The sequence below is a fragment of the Notamacropus eugenii genome, chromosome 3, assembly GCF_028372415.1.
Source record: "Notamacropus eugenii isolate mMacEug1 chromosome 3, mMacEug1.pri_v2, whole genome shotgun sequence".
Lineage (NCBI taxonomy): Eukaryota > Metazoa > Chordata > Mammalia > Diprotodontia > Macropodidae > Notamacropus > Notamacropus eugenii.
Window position 1 is genome coordinate 381,346,393 of NC_092874.1, and position 15,776 is coordinate 381,362,168.

Here is a 15,776-nt window from a genome sequence, read left to right on the forward strand (position 1 = left end):
TATGGACAAACTCCTTTCTCTTTCCTGGTGATTCTTATAGAGGCCTGGGAGTCAGGCAGGTTCTGGAATATTATCCTCATTTTTTTTCAGCTGATGAAATTGAAGGTTAGAGCAGTAAGTGACCCACCCCAAAGCCCCCAGTAGAATCAAGATCTGAATTCAGCTTTACCCAGTTTGAGGTTCATACTTTGCTCTCAGGGAAGGCATACTGCTGCCTATCACATGAGGAGGGACAATTGTTCTTCCTCCCTATATCTCTCCCACTAACTGGTCTCAGGACATGATATTCTTTTTTTTTTATTTTAATTTTTGGTTCTAACTTCTTTCCCTCCCTCCAATCCCCTCCCCTACCCACTGAGAAGGAAAGAAATGTGATACTCAGTGTACCTATACCATCAAGTACATGACATTCCTAAGAGTCTTATGCAGATACATGCATCATATGTCCCCCCTCATGATAGAAGAGGAGAGGGCTAGTCTAACTAGGTTAAGGCTTTATGTTATTTGAAAGGGATAACACAGTTAGTTTATCTGACTAACTCATTATTATCTGGAGAAAGTAGGGCCTGGAAGAGATAGGAACAGAGGAGGGATGAAATATTGCTAGGGAAGACATAGAGAGAGCTCTAAAAGGCAGGGTATTACTACAGGAGTAGTGGGGGAAGGAGGAAAGGGCATTTGTGATTCCAGGATCCTATCCTATGCCCACTTGGTATGCCAATCTACAATAAGCTGAAGAACTTATCTCTCCCAAAGGCATTTGTGTTTTAATGTGGGTCTCCTAAAAACGAAAAACCTAGGTAGAAAGGTAGAACTCTAGGTCTTGGAAGATCTAAATTTGGGTAGGGATGTGGAGATAATCCATATGGGATGGCCTTCCTACTATTTGTCAAATCAGAACATGTAGGTGGCCACCTAATTCACCAACGTATAAGGCCACTTAGGGACAGAGAGGTTGGCTATTCAATCTATTTGGAGCTTCCTCTTAAAGCCCCTTTCATGAGGCTCACTATCAATTTGATGTCAGTCCCCTACCTGGACCCTGGGTCCTACCTTGCCCACGAAGTCAGAGAGGTTGAATATGGCCATAACGAGGATCGGGAGCCACTCGCCCAGAGTGCAGTTGCGGATCTCCGATTCCAGCCCAGGAAAGAGGCACAGAGTGATAAAGTAGGACATTGCTATGGAGAGCATGTAGGCCCAGATCACCCGGGACACCACATAACGTTGCAGCATCATGGCTGGGAGGAGAAAACACCCAAAGCGCTTATCATCAGTGCGTCCCCTCTATCCTCTTTTCCCATCATAGAATCACAGAACATTTGAATCCAAAGGCACTGTAGTGATCACAGAATCCAAACTTCTCATTTTACAAAAGAGGAAACAAATTTTACGCAAGGTCCCCCCGGTGGTTAAGCTAGAACTTGAACCTAGGTCTAGGAGGAACCAATCTTTCAAAATGAAGTGATCTTTCCATCAACTCATTATGTCCACAGAAGTGTGGCTATAAACCATGATTGCCGCCTAGTTTCTGTAGGACCCATTTGGTACCTGGCTGCTCCAAAGAAAAAGGTCCTTAGTCCTAGAAAGGCCCTCAGAGATTATCTGATCCAACCCTCTCAATTTACAAATAATTCAGACTCCTTTTTGGAGGGATACAGTCCTCGAAATGGGGCTTTAGTGGCTCAGGAGTTGCATCAAAGTTGGCAAGGGCTAAGCCCACTTAAGATTGGGATGGTGTAGAATTGTCCAGGCATCATTCAAGGGGACACTGACATAATCTCTGGATGATTTCAGCTCCTACATGGACATGTGGTCTCTTGCATCCCCTCTGACTTCCCCACATGAAAGTGTGAGAGGTGAGGAGGGGCAGATGTTGCTAAGCCTTGGACAAGAATGACCACCCTTGCTAATCTGGTGGGGGAAAGAAGGCACAAAAGAAGGGTCTTTTTTGGGATGCCCCCCATGAAAAGCAGTGAAAGAGACCCTGAAATCCCCTTACACTCTACCATGTCCTGCCCTTCAACATTGATAATAACAGGAAGAATGATAGGACCTTCTGTCTTCTCCTGTTCTCAACTCCATCCCTATTTCTTACCCTCTAGCCCAATTGGGACAGACACTCTTTCCCTTACCTCGGAAGTTGGGCCAGCTCCTCTTGAATTTGGGCAGAGGGACATCGAATCTCATGTAGGTTCCACCACCAGCTAGCTCAGCCTCATGGCCCATACTGCCCTGAGGGGAACCCCCTGGATCATGATGCCGATCCTCCTAAAAGGGTGAAGGTGGTGGGGAAAAAAGAGTCAGGGTAAGCATGAATCTATGGAAAGGGGTCACCAGCATGCCCTTAAAGAGATCCTCACATCCTAGAACATCAGAGAAAGAAGGGACATTAGATTTCATCTAATTGAACTCCCCTCATTTAAAAAAATTTTTTAATTTATATTCTGCACTTAACAATGGATATTTACATATTCATGCTAGAACAGAAAAAGAGAGAACACTGGACATGAAATTTCAGATCCCTGTTAGGTACATCTTGCTTTTCTTTACATGTATATAATGCAATTAACCTGTAGCTTTCAAAGAGATGTTGCTTGTCTAGCCTTCCTTCCGTATTTTTCTTACTATTAAAAAAAGAAAAAAGATGTTTCAATGACCTTCTTTTCTTTATTTCCTCTTATTTTTTGGCTACCCTATTCTAATTCTCCCTCACTTTTCCACTACTTGCATTAGATAAAAAGGAAAAACAAAGAAAAGCAAAGCCTTTTTGCAAAAAATAAAAAACCAATTTCTCAAATCAGTCATGTCTAAAAGCATATATCTCATTTTGCATCTCAAGTCCATTGCCTCTCTGTCAAGACGGGGTTACCCTTCTCCCCCTTATTTTGTAGAGGACAGCACTGAGGTCCAGAGAGGGGCACCAATTTCCTGGAAGCCATCATTATAATCGAGAGAGGTAGGACAACCTTCTTGGACAAGGTTGAAGAAGTCCCCACTGACTCAGGTCATTAGGGTTTCCTCTCTCCTGAGATCTGGTTATATTACTTCTGTGCTCAAAAATCATCACAGCCTCCCAACTTAGGAAAGTTAACTTAACTGTCCCCCATTCTTGGAATGGTCTTCCTCCTCAGGTCTACCTCCTGGTGTTCCTGGCTTCCTCTAAATCCCAACTAAAATCCCACCCTTCTACATTAAGCTTTCCCCAACCCCTCTTAATTCCTGTGCCTTCCCTCCATTATTTCCTATTTATGCTCTCTCTCTCTCCCTCTCCCCCCCCCCCTGCCATTTGTTTACATGTTGTCTCTCCCATTAGAGTATAAGATCCTTGAAGGTAGGGTCTGTCTTTTGCCTCTTTTTATATCCCCAGTGCTTAGCATAGTGCCTGGCATGTAGTAAGCATTTAATAAATATTTATTGATTGGAAAAAAAAAGTTAACTTAGTAAAGTTCATACCCCTCTGCCTGGCATGCAAAGCTCTTTGCAACCTGGTACCAGTTTCTTTTGGTTTTCCAAATTTTTTCTTTTTTTAAAAACTTCAGAACATTTTGTTTTCCCCTAATCACGTTTCTTTTTAAATGTTTATCAATCTTCTTTTACATCAATATCACTTCTTGATGACTCCACACCTCCCCTAAGACCCTCCCTTATATATTCAAGCAAATCAAACCCATACATTGGCCATGCGTGAAAATGCATGCCTTTTGTTGTACCTGTGGTCTACCACCTCTCTGCTGAGAGCCAAGAGACATATCAACCTTAGGAAGTCATGTCAGTTTTTTCTCTCACATTGATCACAGGCAACAGCTTTCTATGAAGCCTATACTCCAGCCAAGTGGGACATATCTCTACCTCCTAAACACACCCTTAGCCTTCTTGTTTCTACGCCTTTTTTAGAAATGTTTCTCCTCTGTCCCCTATCACCCTGTTGAATTCCTACCTGACCTTTTAAAATCTAACTCCTCTCCAAAGCTTTCTTAGATGTGTCCCCCCGCCCCAGTCAATCACCTTCCCCTCATATTTCACCTAGCGATCATTTCATATATTTCTTCTTTTGCCTTTCTTTATACTCTCAGTTCCCATTGTGCCTAGAACACAGTAAGTGCTTAATAAATGCTTGTTAAGGAATAGTGTATTTGTCAAATTTATGAAGAATGGAGAAATGTTTGACCAGACAAGAGATAGAGAACATTATGAAGTGCAAAATGGATAATTTTGATTACATTAAACTGAAAAGTTTTTGCACAAACCCTATGCAACCAAGATTAGAAGGGAAGCAGAAAGAATTTTTGCAACTAGTGTCTGTGATAAAGGCCTCATTTCTAAAATATATAGAGGACTGAATTAAATTTACAAGAATACAAGTCATTCCTCAATTGATAAGTGGTCAAAGGATATGAACAGGCAGTTTTCAGAGGAAGAAATTAAAGCTATCTATAGTCATATGAAAAAATGCTCTAAATCACTATTGATTTGAGAGATGCAAATCAAAACAACTCTGATGTACCACATCACACCTATCAGATTGGCTAACATGACAAAAGAGGAAGATGATAAATGTTGGGGAAGATGTGGGAGAGTTGGAACGCTAATTCATTGTTGGTGGAGCTGTGAGCTGATCCAACCATTCTGGAGAGCAATTTGAAACTATGCCCAAAGGGCTACCCTTTGACCCAGCTAGGACTGTATTCCAAAGAGATCATAAAAATGGGAAAGGGTCTCACATGTACAAAAATATTTATAGCAGCTTTCTTTGTGGTAGCCAAGAACTGGAAATCAAGGGGATGCCCATCAATTGGGGAATGGCTAAATAAGTTGTGGTATATGAATGTAATGGAGTACTATTGTGCTGTAAGAAATGACCAACAGGAAGACTTCAGAGAGGCCTAGAAGGACTTATATGAACTGATGCTTAGTGAAAGGAGCAGAACCAGGAGAACTTTGTACACAGCAACAACCACAGTGTGGGAGAAATTTTTCTGGTAGACTTAGTACTTCATTGCAATGTAAGGACCTAAAAAATTCCTAATGGACTCTTGAGGCCCTCCACATTCAGAGAAAGAACTATGGAACTGGATTGCAGAATGAAGCAGACCATTTTGTCTTGTGTTATGTTTTGTTTTCATGGTTTCTCCCATTCATTTTAATTCTTCCATGCAACATGACTAAAGTGAAAATGTATTTAATTGGAATGTATATATAGAACCTATATAAGATTGCATGCCATCTTGGGGAAGGAGTGGGGAGGAGGAGGGTGGGGAAAAATTCTAAGATGTATGGAAGTGATTGTAGAACACTGAAAACAAATAAAATAACTTAAAAAAATAAATAAATGCTTGTTAACTGACTGACTTTATAAGATCGTAGATTTAGAGCCAGAAGACATCTTAGAGGTCATCTAGTCCAACCCTTTCAAATGAAATAGCATATCATCTTGCAAACCCTAAAGAGCTTAATGAATTGGCTTTTTTTCATAAATCAGAAACTGAGACCCAGAAGTGACTTGGTCAAAGTCACCCAGGTAGTAAGGAGACAAGCTAGGATTCAAAATCCAGTGCTCTTTCCACCACACCATGTTCCCCACATCATATAATATTAAAGTTATCTGTGTTTGTGACTTATCCCCTTATCAGAATATAAGCTGTCTGAGGGCAGGCAACTTGCCTGAATAGAACTTTGTATCTCCTGGAGGCAGCATGGTACAGCAGCAGTTTCCTCTGTCTACAATGTCCCCTGTCACCGTGTTGAATTCCTCACAGCACGGTAGTAACTCCCAAGTCAGGAAACCTGACTTCAAGTCCTGACTCTTTCACCTGTGTGACCTTGAGCAAGTTACTCAACTTCTCTGGGCCTCAGTTTGTTTATCTGTAAAATGGGGTGGTGGTGGTGGGCTAACTAGCTTCTGAGGTCCCTTTGAGCTCTAGAGCTCAGGTCTCTAGCATGGTGCCCTGGACATAATACTGAATTTCTAGGAATTCAAGATACTGCTATTGTTTACCCACACACATTGCTAGGCAGAAAAGACAGGAACTGAGAAGTGTCTCCTTGCTTTTGGGGAGAGAGGAGAAAAGGTCCCATAAAGGACATCATGGTACAGTGGAAAGGATGTGGACTTTGGAGGCAAAGGATCTTGGTTCAGTTTCATGGTTCAGTCTGAGTCCCTCCTCAGACACTTACTATCTGCATGACCCTAGAAAGTCACTAATCCTCTTGGGGCCTCAGTGGACTCATCTGGAAACTGAGGAGGTCAGATTAGACGGCCCCTAAAGTCTTTCAAATCCAAGCTCTTCAGCATTTTAACCTTTCAAAGCAGTCACAGGCAGGTGTATCACTTCCATCCACCACGAGATGGCAGCCCATGCTCAGCAGGAACAGCTATGCAGCCTCCTCTGATCAGGCTAATTGGGATACAGCTGTGGTGGGACCAGAGCAAAGTCCCTGCTTCCAAATGAACATTCTGCTTAGCCCAGCAAACGTTCCCTGGATGCCCATTGGTGGGGATGTCCTCATACATCCTCTCGAGTTAGAGATCTCCCACCCGTTCACATGCTCCACCAGCTGAGAAATAAGCCTCTCAGGCCAGATGGGCAGGAGGCTGGGGCAGATTGGCCCACTTTGTCATCTCCTGTCCACAGAGCCCTGGGGTTGGGGCCCCTGGAGGCAAGCTCAGTCTCAGCTTCTCAGAGGACTCAAGTCTAGAGGGAGAGTTATTGCCAGGGATTTCCAGGAGTCAGAGACATAACTAACATCTGACCTACACGCAGTCCCATTTGGGGGCTTGTGTGGTGTGATGGGGAAGAACAAACATTGGTTGTGGAGTCAGAATACCTGAGTTCAAATCTTGCCTGATGCTTAATCACCTGTGTACTTTATGCTTTTAAAACCCTTCATAACCTAGCTCCTTCCTACCTGGGCTGACCCCATCACTCTCCTATTCCATAAACTCCAGGGGCTCCCTATCATCCCCTAGGATCAAATATAAAAAGCTCTTTTGGCATTTAAAGCCCTTCCCAACCTCCACCCTTCCAGGCTTTCTAGTCTTTTTACACCTTACTCCCTCTCCTCATACTCTAGGTTCTAGTGACATTGGCTTCCTCCATCATCCTCAAATATGGCAGACATCTGCCAACTGGCCATTTTCCCCATGCAAGAAATACTTTCCCTCTTTATCCCCATCTGCTGCCTTCTCTAGCCTCCTTCAAGTCCCAGGTAGTCACCTTCTACAAGAAGCCTTTCCTATTCCCCTTAATCTTATGGCTTTCCCTCTGTGACTACCTTCAGTTTATCCTGTATTATACATCTTGCTTGCACATAGCTATTCCATTCTGTTTCCCCCATTATACAGTGAGTTCCTTAGGGGCAGGGACTGATTTCTGTTTTTCTTTGTATCCCAAGTGCTTAGTACATAGAAGGTACTTAATACTTTTTGACTTTTTGACTTTGTAACTCCAAAGGAATTATTTAACTGCTCTGTGCCTCAGTTTCCTCATCTGCAAAATGAGGGAGTTGGACTAGATGGTTTTAGAGTTCCATTGAAATTCTAAAGCTATGATCCTGTGACCTTGAGGCCTTCAGAGGTAGAAGGGATTCTAGGGAATGGGTCCTCACGCACAATACTCCATCTCCAATTTCTGTGCTTTTGCAAAGGCCTGGAATTCCCATGCCTGGAATTCAGTACTTTCACTACTCCATCTGGTACAATCCATTAATTTCTTCAGGACTTAGCTCAAGTGCCACTTCCTACACATGGTCCTTACTCATTTCAGCCCCAGCTGCTAATACCCTCCATCCTTCAAATATCATGTATTTATTTTGCATTTACTCTGTATATATTTATATGTGTCCAAGTGATTTTCCCTGTTAGGATGTAAGTTCCTTGTTCCATTATTGTCTTTAATCCCTAATATCTAGCACACTGTCTGAGATTTAACAGGCCTTAGTAAAAGCTTGGTGTTGCAGTAGATAAAGCACATCTTTCTGAGTTCAAATCCAGCCTCAGAAACTTGGCTGTGGGACCCTGGGCAAGTTACTTAACCCTGTTTGCCTCAGTTTCCTCACATGTAAAATGAGCTGGAGGAGTTGGCCACTCCAGTATCTCTGACAAGAAAACCCCAAATGGGGTCATGAAGAGTCGACTGAACAACAAAAAAGCTTATTGATAAATGAATGGATTGGTCATTCCCTCCCAGCGTGACATCACTAAGGTGCTCTGGCTTTAATTCATTAGCATCCCTCTGTGACACCACAGGCCTCCTCCCCAGTGAATCAGCATCAGCTACACTTTTGGTTAGTTTAGGATTCTACAAGGTTGGATTATATGACATGAGTTGCAGAGGCCCATGATTGTTCCAAAACATCTGGGTGAAGTGGACTTGAGGACAGTAGTTCGGCTTCTTCCCCTACAGAATTTGCCCTTTGCCAATAAGGGGAAGTAACCTTTTGGGCCTCTTAACAGAGATGTAAGGCAGTCTCAGTAAGTGACCTGTGCCCCCAGTAACACAGATTTAGGGCTCATTTTACAGATGAGAAAATGGAGATTTCATCTCATAGGACCATAGAATCATAAATCAATTGCTGGAACAGGCCTCTGAGGCTACGTCCTCTTTGGATTCCATCAGAGGGCCTCACTTGAGGACCTAGAAGGCCCCATGCAAGTTCCCTACCCATGACCTAGTCTAATCCTGGTTTAGACAGATTTAACACCTTGTGCTAGCAAGTTGTAGTGGGAGAGGAAGGGAACAAGGATTTATTAAGTACCTACTATGTGCTAAGCACTTTACAATGTTATTTCATTTGATCCTTGAACAACTCAGTGAGGTAGGTGCTCTTATTATCCTCGTTTTGTAGGCAGACAGAGATTAAGTGACTTGCCTAGGATCACACAGCTAGTAAGTATGGATCTGAAGTCAGGGCTTTATGACTCCAGGCCCAGCACTCTATGCCACCTAGCTGTTAGAGGCAAAGCTGGCCCACCAGCCTGACCTCCTGGGCATGTCCCTGGTTAGCTCTGTGAATTCACCTCCCCTCTGGGTACTTTCCTTTGCTGATTCCCCAGGAGGAAAGTTATCCCTTCCACACTGAGATTATCTCCATTGAAGTTCTGATATATTGGTTGGCATAAGAGATTAAATGGGAATTTGGGGGGAGTTTTGCAGAAGTCACAGACATCACATGAAGGCCAGCAGATAACACAGAAAGAGTTTAGAAACTCAGATTTGCATAAAATATATGTATAGTATCAACATATTTTATCTTTTAATACCGTGATCAGACTTCTCCTCTGGTACGAAGAGAGCGCCAAAATATTTTACAAGCATTTTCCAGACTATGGGACTGCCAAGCACTACCCCTAAGCCCTGCAATGTGGAAGGGATAACTGTTCATGGATAGGACCTGCAATTTCATTGAGATACAGAACTCCCCAAAAAGGAAACTCCCTCCACCAATGGAGGTTGGCACCTTCTTCGCAACTTATAGTCTCAGTCGCCTCAACTCCAAGTGACTTGCCCAGGCTCACAAAGCCAGTATGTATTTAGAGGAAGGATCTGAATCCAGGTCTTTCCAGGACCAATGCTAGATCTTGAGATTACTATTTATAAAGTCCTTGGCACGTGGTAAATTAGTTGTTGTTATCTTTATGATTATTTCTATCCAGTATGGTACGCTGTGTCTTAGGCAAAAAAAAAAAAATCTTATTATTTGTACTTTTTAATGTATAAAATAATGAACTTTTTTTATAACTTGTTTTTGAACAACCTCCTTTCATGGAATTTCCTCCCTGCTCTCCCACCCTATCTGTATACTGAACACTCCTCCCATTAAAATTTAAGCTCTCTGAACAGTTTCATTTTTGCCTTTATAGTCCCAGAACCTAGTACAATGTTTTGTACTTAGTAGGCCTTCAGTAAGTGTTCAACAAATTGACTCTTACCTATTCTGCAAGGCCCAGCCTCTACCATGTCTTGTTTCTCGAAATACCCCTGCACTTACAATCTGTGCTGCATGTTTTGGGGCTCTATTACGTTCTGTCTGTAATCAATCTCCAATAATGGTAAAAAGCCACATGTACACAGCACTTTCTTGTTTGTGTGCATAATTTTATCTTTCCAATAACCATCAGTTCCTGGACAGGTACCATGTCTAATTAGCACTGGGCCTTCTTCCTGAGTTCAAATCCAGCCTCTGACATTTACCAGCTGTGTGGCCCTTGGCAAGTCACTTAAACTCTGTCTACCTCAGTTTCTTCATCAGTCAAATGAGCTGGAGAAGGAAATGGCAAACCACTTCAGTATTTTTGGCAAGACAACCCCAACGGGGCCATGAAGAATCAGACATGACTGAAACAACTGAATAAGAACAATAACAGGACAGGAGTGGACAGAAGAACGGCCATAAATACTTAAAAATAAATAAAAGCTTAAAATCATCTAATCCAGCAATTCTGAGTGTGGTCTGGGGAGCTCCGAGGGTCTTCGTGACCCTTTCTGAGAGTCCACAAGGTCAAAATGGTTTTCATAATAACACTAAGATGTTTTCGTTTCTAATGCAGCGCGCATCAATAGATATATCTCCCACAAAGAAAAGTTCTTTGGAAGGATCCTCACTCATTTTTAAGAGCTTTAAGAGCAATCAGTGCGGAGACCAAAAAGCTTGAGAACTGCTGATCTAATCTAATCAGCTCAAGAGTGTCTAGAGGAACTAAGTGGGAAAACACATGAAACAGGGGAAATGGGTTAGATTTGGAGTGCCTGGACCTGGCTCTGCCATTCCCTAGCTATGTGACCTCTTAGCTTCCAGGACTCAGTTTCCTCAATTGTAAAATGAGAAGTTGGCTTAGATTACCACTCTGGTGCCTTCTAGCTCTATATCTAGGGTTCAATGACTTAAAGGGAACAAAGGGCAACATGGTTCAGTGGAAAGAAGGCTGGTTTTTAGGTCAGAGGACCTGGGCTTGAATCTTGGTTTGACACTTATAGTGACTGTGAGGACACAGCTAGATAGCTACCTTATCTACAAAATGGAGTTAAATATAGCAGTGTTGCCAAACCCAAATAGAAACAGAGTATCTGACATGTTGACTATGAAAACCATAAATTAACATCATCTATGTTGCATTGTATTTTTAGTCATGTTGTTAAACATTTCCCAATTACACATTAATGTGGTTTGGTCAGTTTTGTATGAATGTGTCAACTCTGGACAAGGGGATTTTGAAGATCTCTTCCAACTTGAAATCTGTGATCCCACCATAATGTCTTCTAGTTTTTGAAGGAATATTACCTAGAAGAGGGATTCAACTTATTTTATTTGATCCCAGAGAACAAGCATTTATTATGTGCCAGGCACTAGGCCCTTTACGAATATTTCATGTGATCCTTACAACAACTCTGGAAGGCAGGTGTGTTAATTATCCCCATTTTGCAATTGAGGGAACTCAGTTGAAGATGATAGGACTTCTGATTTTGGATGTGGCTAACCAAGGATCACACAGTGCCTTCCCAACCACCTTGCTCCTCAATACTTACGAATCGCACTTCCTCAGCAGTGACATCATGGTGCACTCGGTAGCCCGTGCCAGTGCCCACGCTGCCCTTGAGCTCTGGTGCGCCCTCCTGGGAGCGGGCAGTGTAGTACCGGACAAAGCGGGTACGCTTCACTAGCACATGCAAAATCAGGCACATGAGCTCCATGCCAATAGAGATGAAGAAGAAAATGATCGTGTTCTCCTTCTCGTCTGACAGCAACAGCTTGGTGAAGATGCGACTGAGAGAGATGATCACTCCAGCTGTGCCTGAGAGAGAGGGAGTGAGGGGTCAGATCAGGGTCTGGGGGAGCCTGAGCCGGCCCTCCCCCATTTAGACATAATACTGCTCCAGCAAGATAATCCCACTGTTACGTGCACACATGGACACCTCCACCCTATGGCCCACATACATCACTTGCACACCTAAATATACACGCTGGTCTCTCTCCTCCACATAAGCACACACACTACTGTCCTCCACAAATGGATGCACAGACCCTGATCCCACCCCAGGCTCACACACAGAGCAATACACAAACACAGAACTTCCCCCCATAAAAATATACTTCTCTTCCCAAACTTTTACACAAGTACAAGGCTTGCACATTGCTTACACAAAACAGCCATCCTCAAATACACTAGTCCCACCATAAACATAAATACTCTTTACACACACTATATACACATGGCTCTCCCAAACATATACAAACAAATACAAGTTTTTTAAGCCTTAAGCCTTAAGACTGAACTAAGAATTTTGGAACAACTTGTACATAAACAAGAGCTCCAATGAGGGAATTTGTCAATCCGTCAACAAGCATTTATTAAGCACCTAATGCATGCCAGACCTTGTGCTAAGACTGGGGATTCAAAAAGAAGTCCACAAAAAGATGGTCCCTGCCCTCAAGGAACTCCCAATCTAATGAAGGAGTCAATAAATAATCAGATAGGTACAAATGAGCTCTATGTAGGATAAATAGGAAGTAATTAAAAGAAGAAAGATACTTAGAATTCAGAGGGGGGTGGAGAAGGCTTCCTCTAGAAGGTGGATTTTATTTGGGCCTTCTTAAAGGAAGTCAGAGGAGCCAGCAGATAGGGATGAGGGAGAGCATTCCAGGGATGGGGGATAGCCAGAAAAAATGCCCAGAGCCAAGAGATGGGATGTCTTGTTTGTGGCCCAGCCAGGCCAGCGTCACTGGATCAAAGAGTATGTGTTGGGGAGTAAGGTGTAAGAAGATTGGAAAGACTGGAGGGGGTGCTGGATTTTGAAAGGCTTTGAATGACAGAGGATTTTGTATTGGATCCTGGAGGTGCTGGCAAGTTACTAGGTGGGGAGGTGGCTGAACACAGGATGGATTGGAATGGGGAGAGACTTGAGGCTGGCCAACCTGTCAGCAGGCTACTGCCTTGACTTGACTATGCATCGTTGCTACAAGGAATTTTTTTTTTATTGGATTGTCTGGTGGGAGGGAAAGAAAACATTTTTAATTTTTTAAAAGCACTTAAAGATAGAGAGGCCAGGGAGTTGCATGTGTGCAGTGTGGCATGCCCTTTGAGATAAGGGTGCCCTCTTGTTAGCGTGCTTATTCATTGTTTTACTCTGTTATCATATTACAGATCATAGGTCAGATAATCTGGAATTAATTGGAAAGGAAAAACCAAATACGTAACTAACTTTTTTTAAAAAACCCAACAGCTCAGCAGTCCTAATACAAACACTACTTACCCACAAATATATGCACTGCTTACACACACACACAGCCACTAACAAATATACGTACCTACTGCTTTTCCCCACTGCTTACACGCGCACACACACACACACACACACACACACACACACACACACACACACTCTCACACGGCTTGCATTTATACTCCCTGACAGACACTGTTCTCCCACAAACACATTGTCTCTCTACAAATCCCTAAACTTCTCCTCCCTGCTCCCCAAAGTCACACATGCACACAAATCCAAGTCCAGCCAAACCTTCCTCGCCCTCAGAGCTGAGGTCTCATGTATTACAGGAGAGGTTAAAGTTTTATCGGGGAGAGAGAAGGCAGACAAGGGAGAGGGGAAGAAGTCTGGGATCCTATACAGCAGTGCTATCAAACTCAAATAGAAATGGGGACCACTAAACCCTAAGGATCCCCAAATATTGACTTAAATTTAAAATATCATATTATCTATATTTCATTCATATTTTTATTCATTTTGTTAAATATTTCCCAATTGCATTTTAATCTGGTTCAGGGAGTGTTGTGGGTTACGAGCAGCCTGGCCCTCATGCTGGGTGTTTGACATCTCTGCTGTAGAACATGGGGACCGGACCCAACCTCCGGATACTTCTGGCTCATCCTCATTGCCTAACGGCTTGATCAAGAAGGATCTTGCATATTTTTGTTCATCTCCAGTATGGAGGAAAGCAGTAGGAACCAGAAACCTAGGACCCTGCCTCAAGGCGTGGCCTTGTGGGAATCCTAGCCCAGCTTCCTCAAAGCCTCTCCCATTGGTTTCTGTACCCCATTATTGTATCCCCATCCCCCTTCCTTAGTGTTCCCACACTGGTAACAAGTAGGAAAAGCTTCAGGGTGACCTTTGGAGAAGGAAGTCACTTCAAATCATCTCAAACGCACTTCCCACTCCCCATTTCCTACCCCACCTCCTGTCAGGGTAGACCAGGACAGTGAGAGAAACCAAGCTAGGGGAGCCTGCCGTTGACATCTGACGGATGCAGATACTCACTCTCCCCAGTCATCACTCCCTGGGTGTACCTCTTGGGCAGCATCCCTGTGTAACCGTAGAAACTGGATTGCTGCACTTGAAGAGAGAGGGGAGGGTGAGAGAAGAGAAGAAAAAAAGATATGTTATTACTTCTTCCCATGGAGGGGGCATTGGGAAAGGAGAGTGGAGACGTCCAGGGGAACTTCTCCTAGACTATACCTGTAATCTCTCGGACTTTTTAATTAGTGCTCTGGACTAGTGGTCTCTAAACTATTTCAGTAATGCACTCGACTAGTAAAACATGTTTGAGCATTCCCACCCCACCCCATATGTGTATATGGACACTTATTAATTATATGTAACAGAAGGTTCGAACCTAAGCATTTGCATACGTGACTCTCCATATACAGGTGTGTATGTAACCTGAGACTCAAGCCTAGGTGTTTGCATAGGACTGTTCTCATTGGTAGAGAGAATGATTAGTGTCCAACATTGCTGCCCTCCTTAGGTCTGGATAGTAATCATTCTTTCCACCAATGAGAAGAGTCCCATGCAAATACTTGAGCCTTGGGTTACAATACCTGTACTTCCCTATTAAGAATTATGTACATTATAAAATGTATGCAAAAATAAAAACGAAAAAAGAATGAAATAAAGGTGATATGATAATTGATCCTAGAATCAATAGGGAGCCACTGGAGTTTATTGATTAGGGGAAGGATGTGGTCAGACCTATGCTTAGGGAATATCACTTTAGCTAAGTGGAAGATGGAACAGAGGCAGGTGAGACTTAAGGCAGAGGCCAATGAGAAGATTGTCTTGAGAATCCAGGTGACAGGTGATGAGGGACTGGACAAGGGTGAATAGAGAGGGAGGGTCAGATTCAAGAAATATGAAAGTAGAAACAGAACAGATTTATAAAGTAACTAGACATGTGTAAGACAAAACTGAATGAGGAGTCAAAGATGACACCAAGGTTGTGATTTTGGGTTGGGTTGGGAAGGATGGTAGGGCTTTTAATAGAATGAGGGAACCTGGGAAGAGGTGTGGGTTTGGGGAGAAAGATCTCGTAATGATTATAAACACATCCATGTTGGTTCATGCTGGTGACTCACTCTGTGCCACCCAAAAGAAAAACGGGGGTGTGTGGAACTCTAACTTATGGGTCACTGCCTGGGAGCAGAGAACCTGTCCTCCTAGAGGCTCCTGCTATAGCTATAAGGTGATCTAGGGTGGAGGGGAGGGAGGATAGAAGAAGGGTACACTGGGGTGGGAGATGGGTGGGGGTGGAGGATTTTCCCAATCGTACCCATGGAGCTACTGCTGTGAGTGCCTGAGTAGAGGTTAGGTTTTAACTACCTAGAGGGGTTGATGCTTGACTCAGCAGGCTGGAAATTGGGAATTTGAATAGTGATAGTGTTGGGTGACAAGCATTGATGTAGTTGTGTTAGAGACAAGTCCCACTAGTATAGGGAGGGTGGGATTTGACCCCTCTTCTCACCTTCTGATTGGTGATGTCATATTCTT

At 43.2% G+C, this 15,776-nt stretch overlaps 1 protein-coding gene across 2 annotated transcripts in view; it reads right to left on the minus strand.

Annotated features, from left to right (window-relative positions):
* SLC29A4 (solute carrier family 29 member 4) overlaps positions 1 to 15,776 on the minus strand; it is a 57,997-nt gene that overhangs the window by 6,132 nt on the left and 36,089 nt on the right. For both annotated transcript variants that reach the window (XM_072597662.1, XM_072597661.1), the window contains exons 6-9: positions 14,271 to 14,345; positions 11,526 to 11,791; positions 2,136 to 2,271; positions 1,054 to 1,241 (exon numbers count right to left, since the gene is read on the minus strand). In XM_072597662.1, the coding sequence (XP_072453763.1) occupies positions 1,054 to 1,241; positions 2,136 to 2,271; positions 11,526 to 11,791; positions 14,271 to 14,345 (665 nt within the window). The remainder of the gene's footprint in view (positions 1 to 1,053; positions 1,242 to 2,135; positions 2,272 to 11,525; positions 11,792 to 14,270; positions 14,346 to 15,776) is intronic.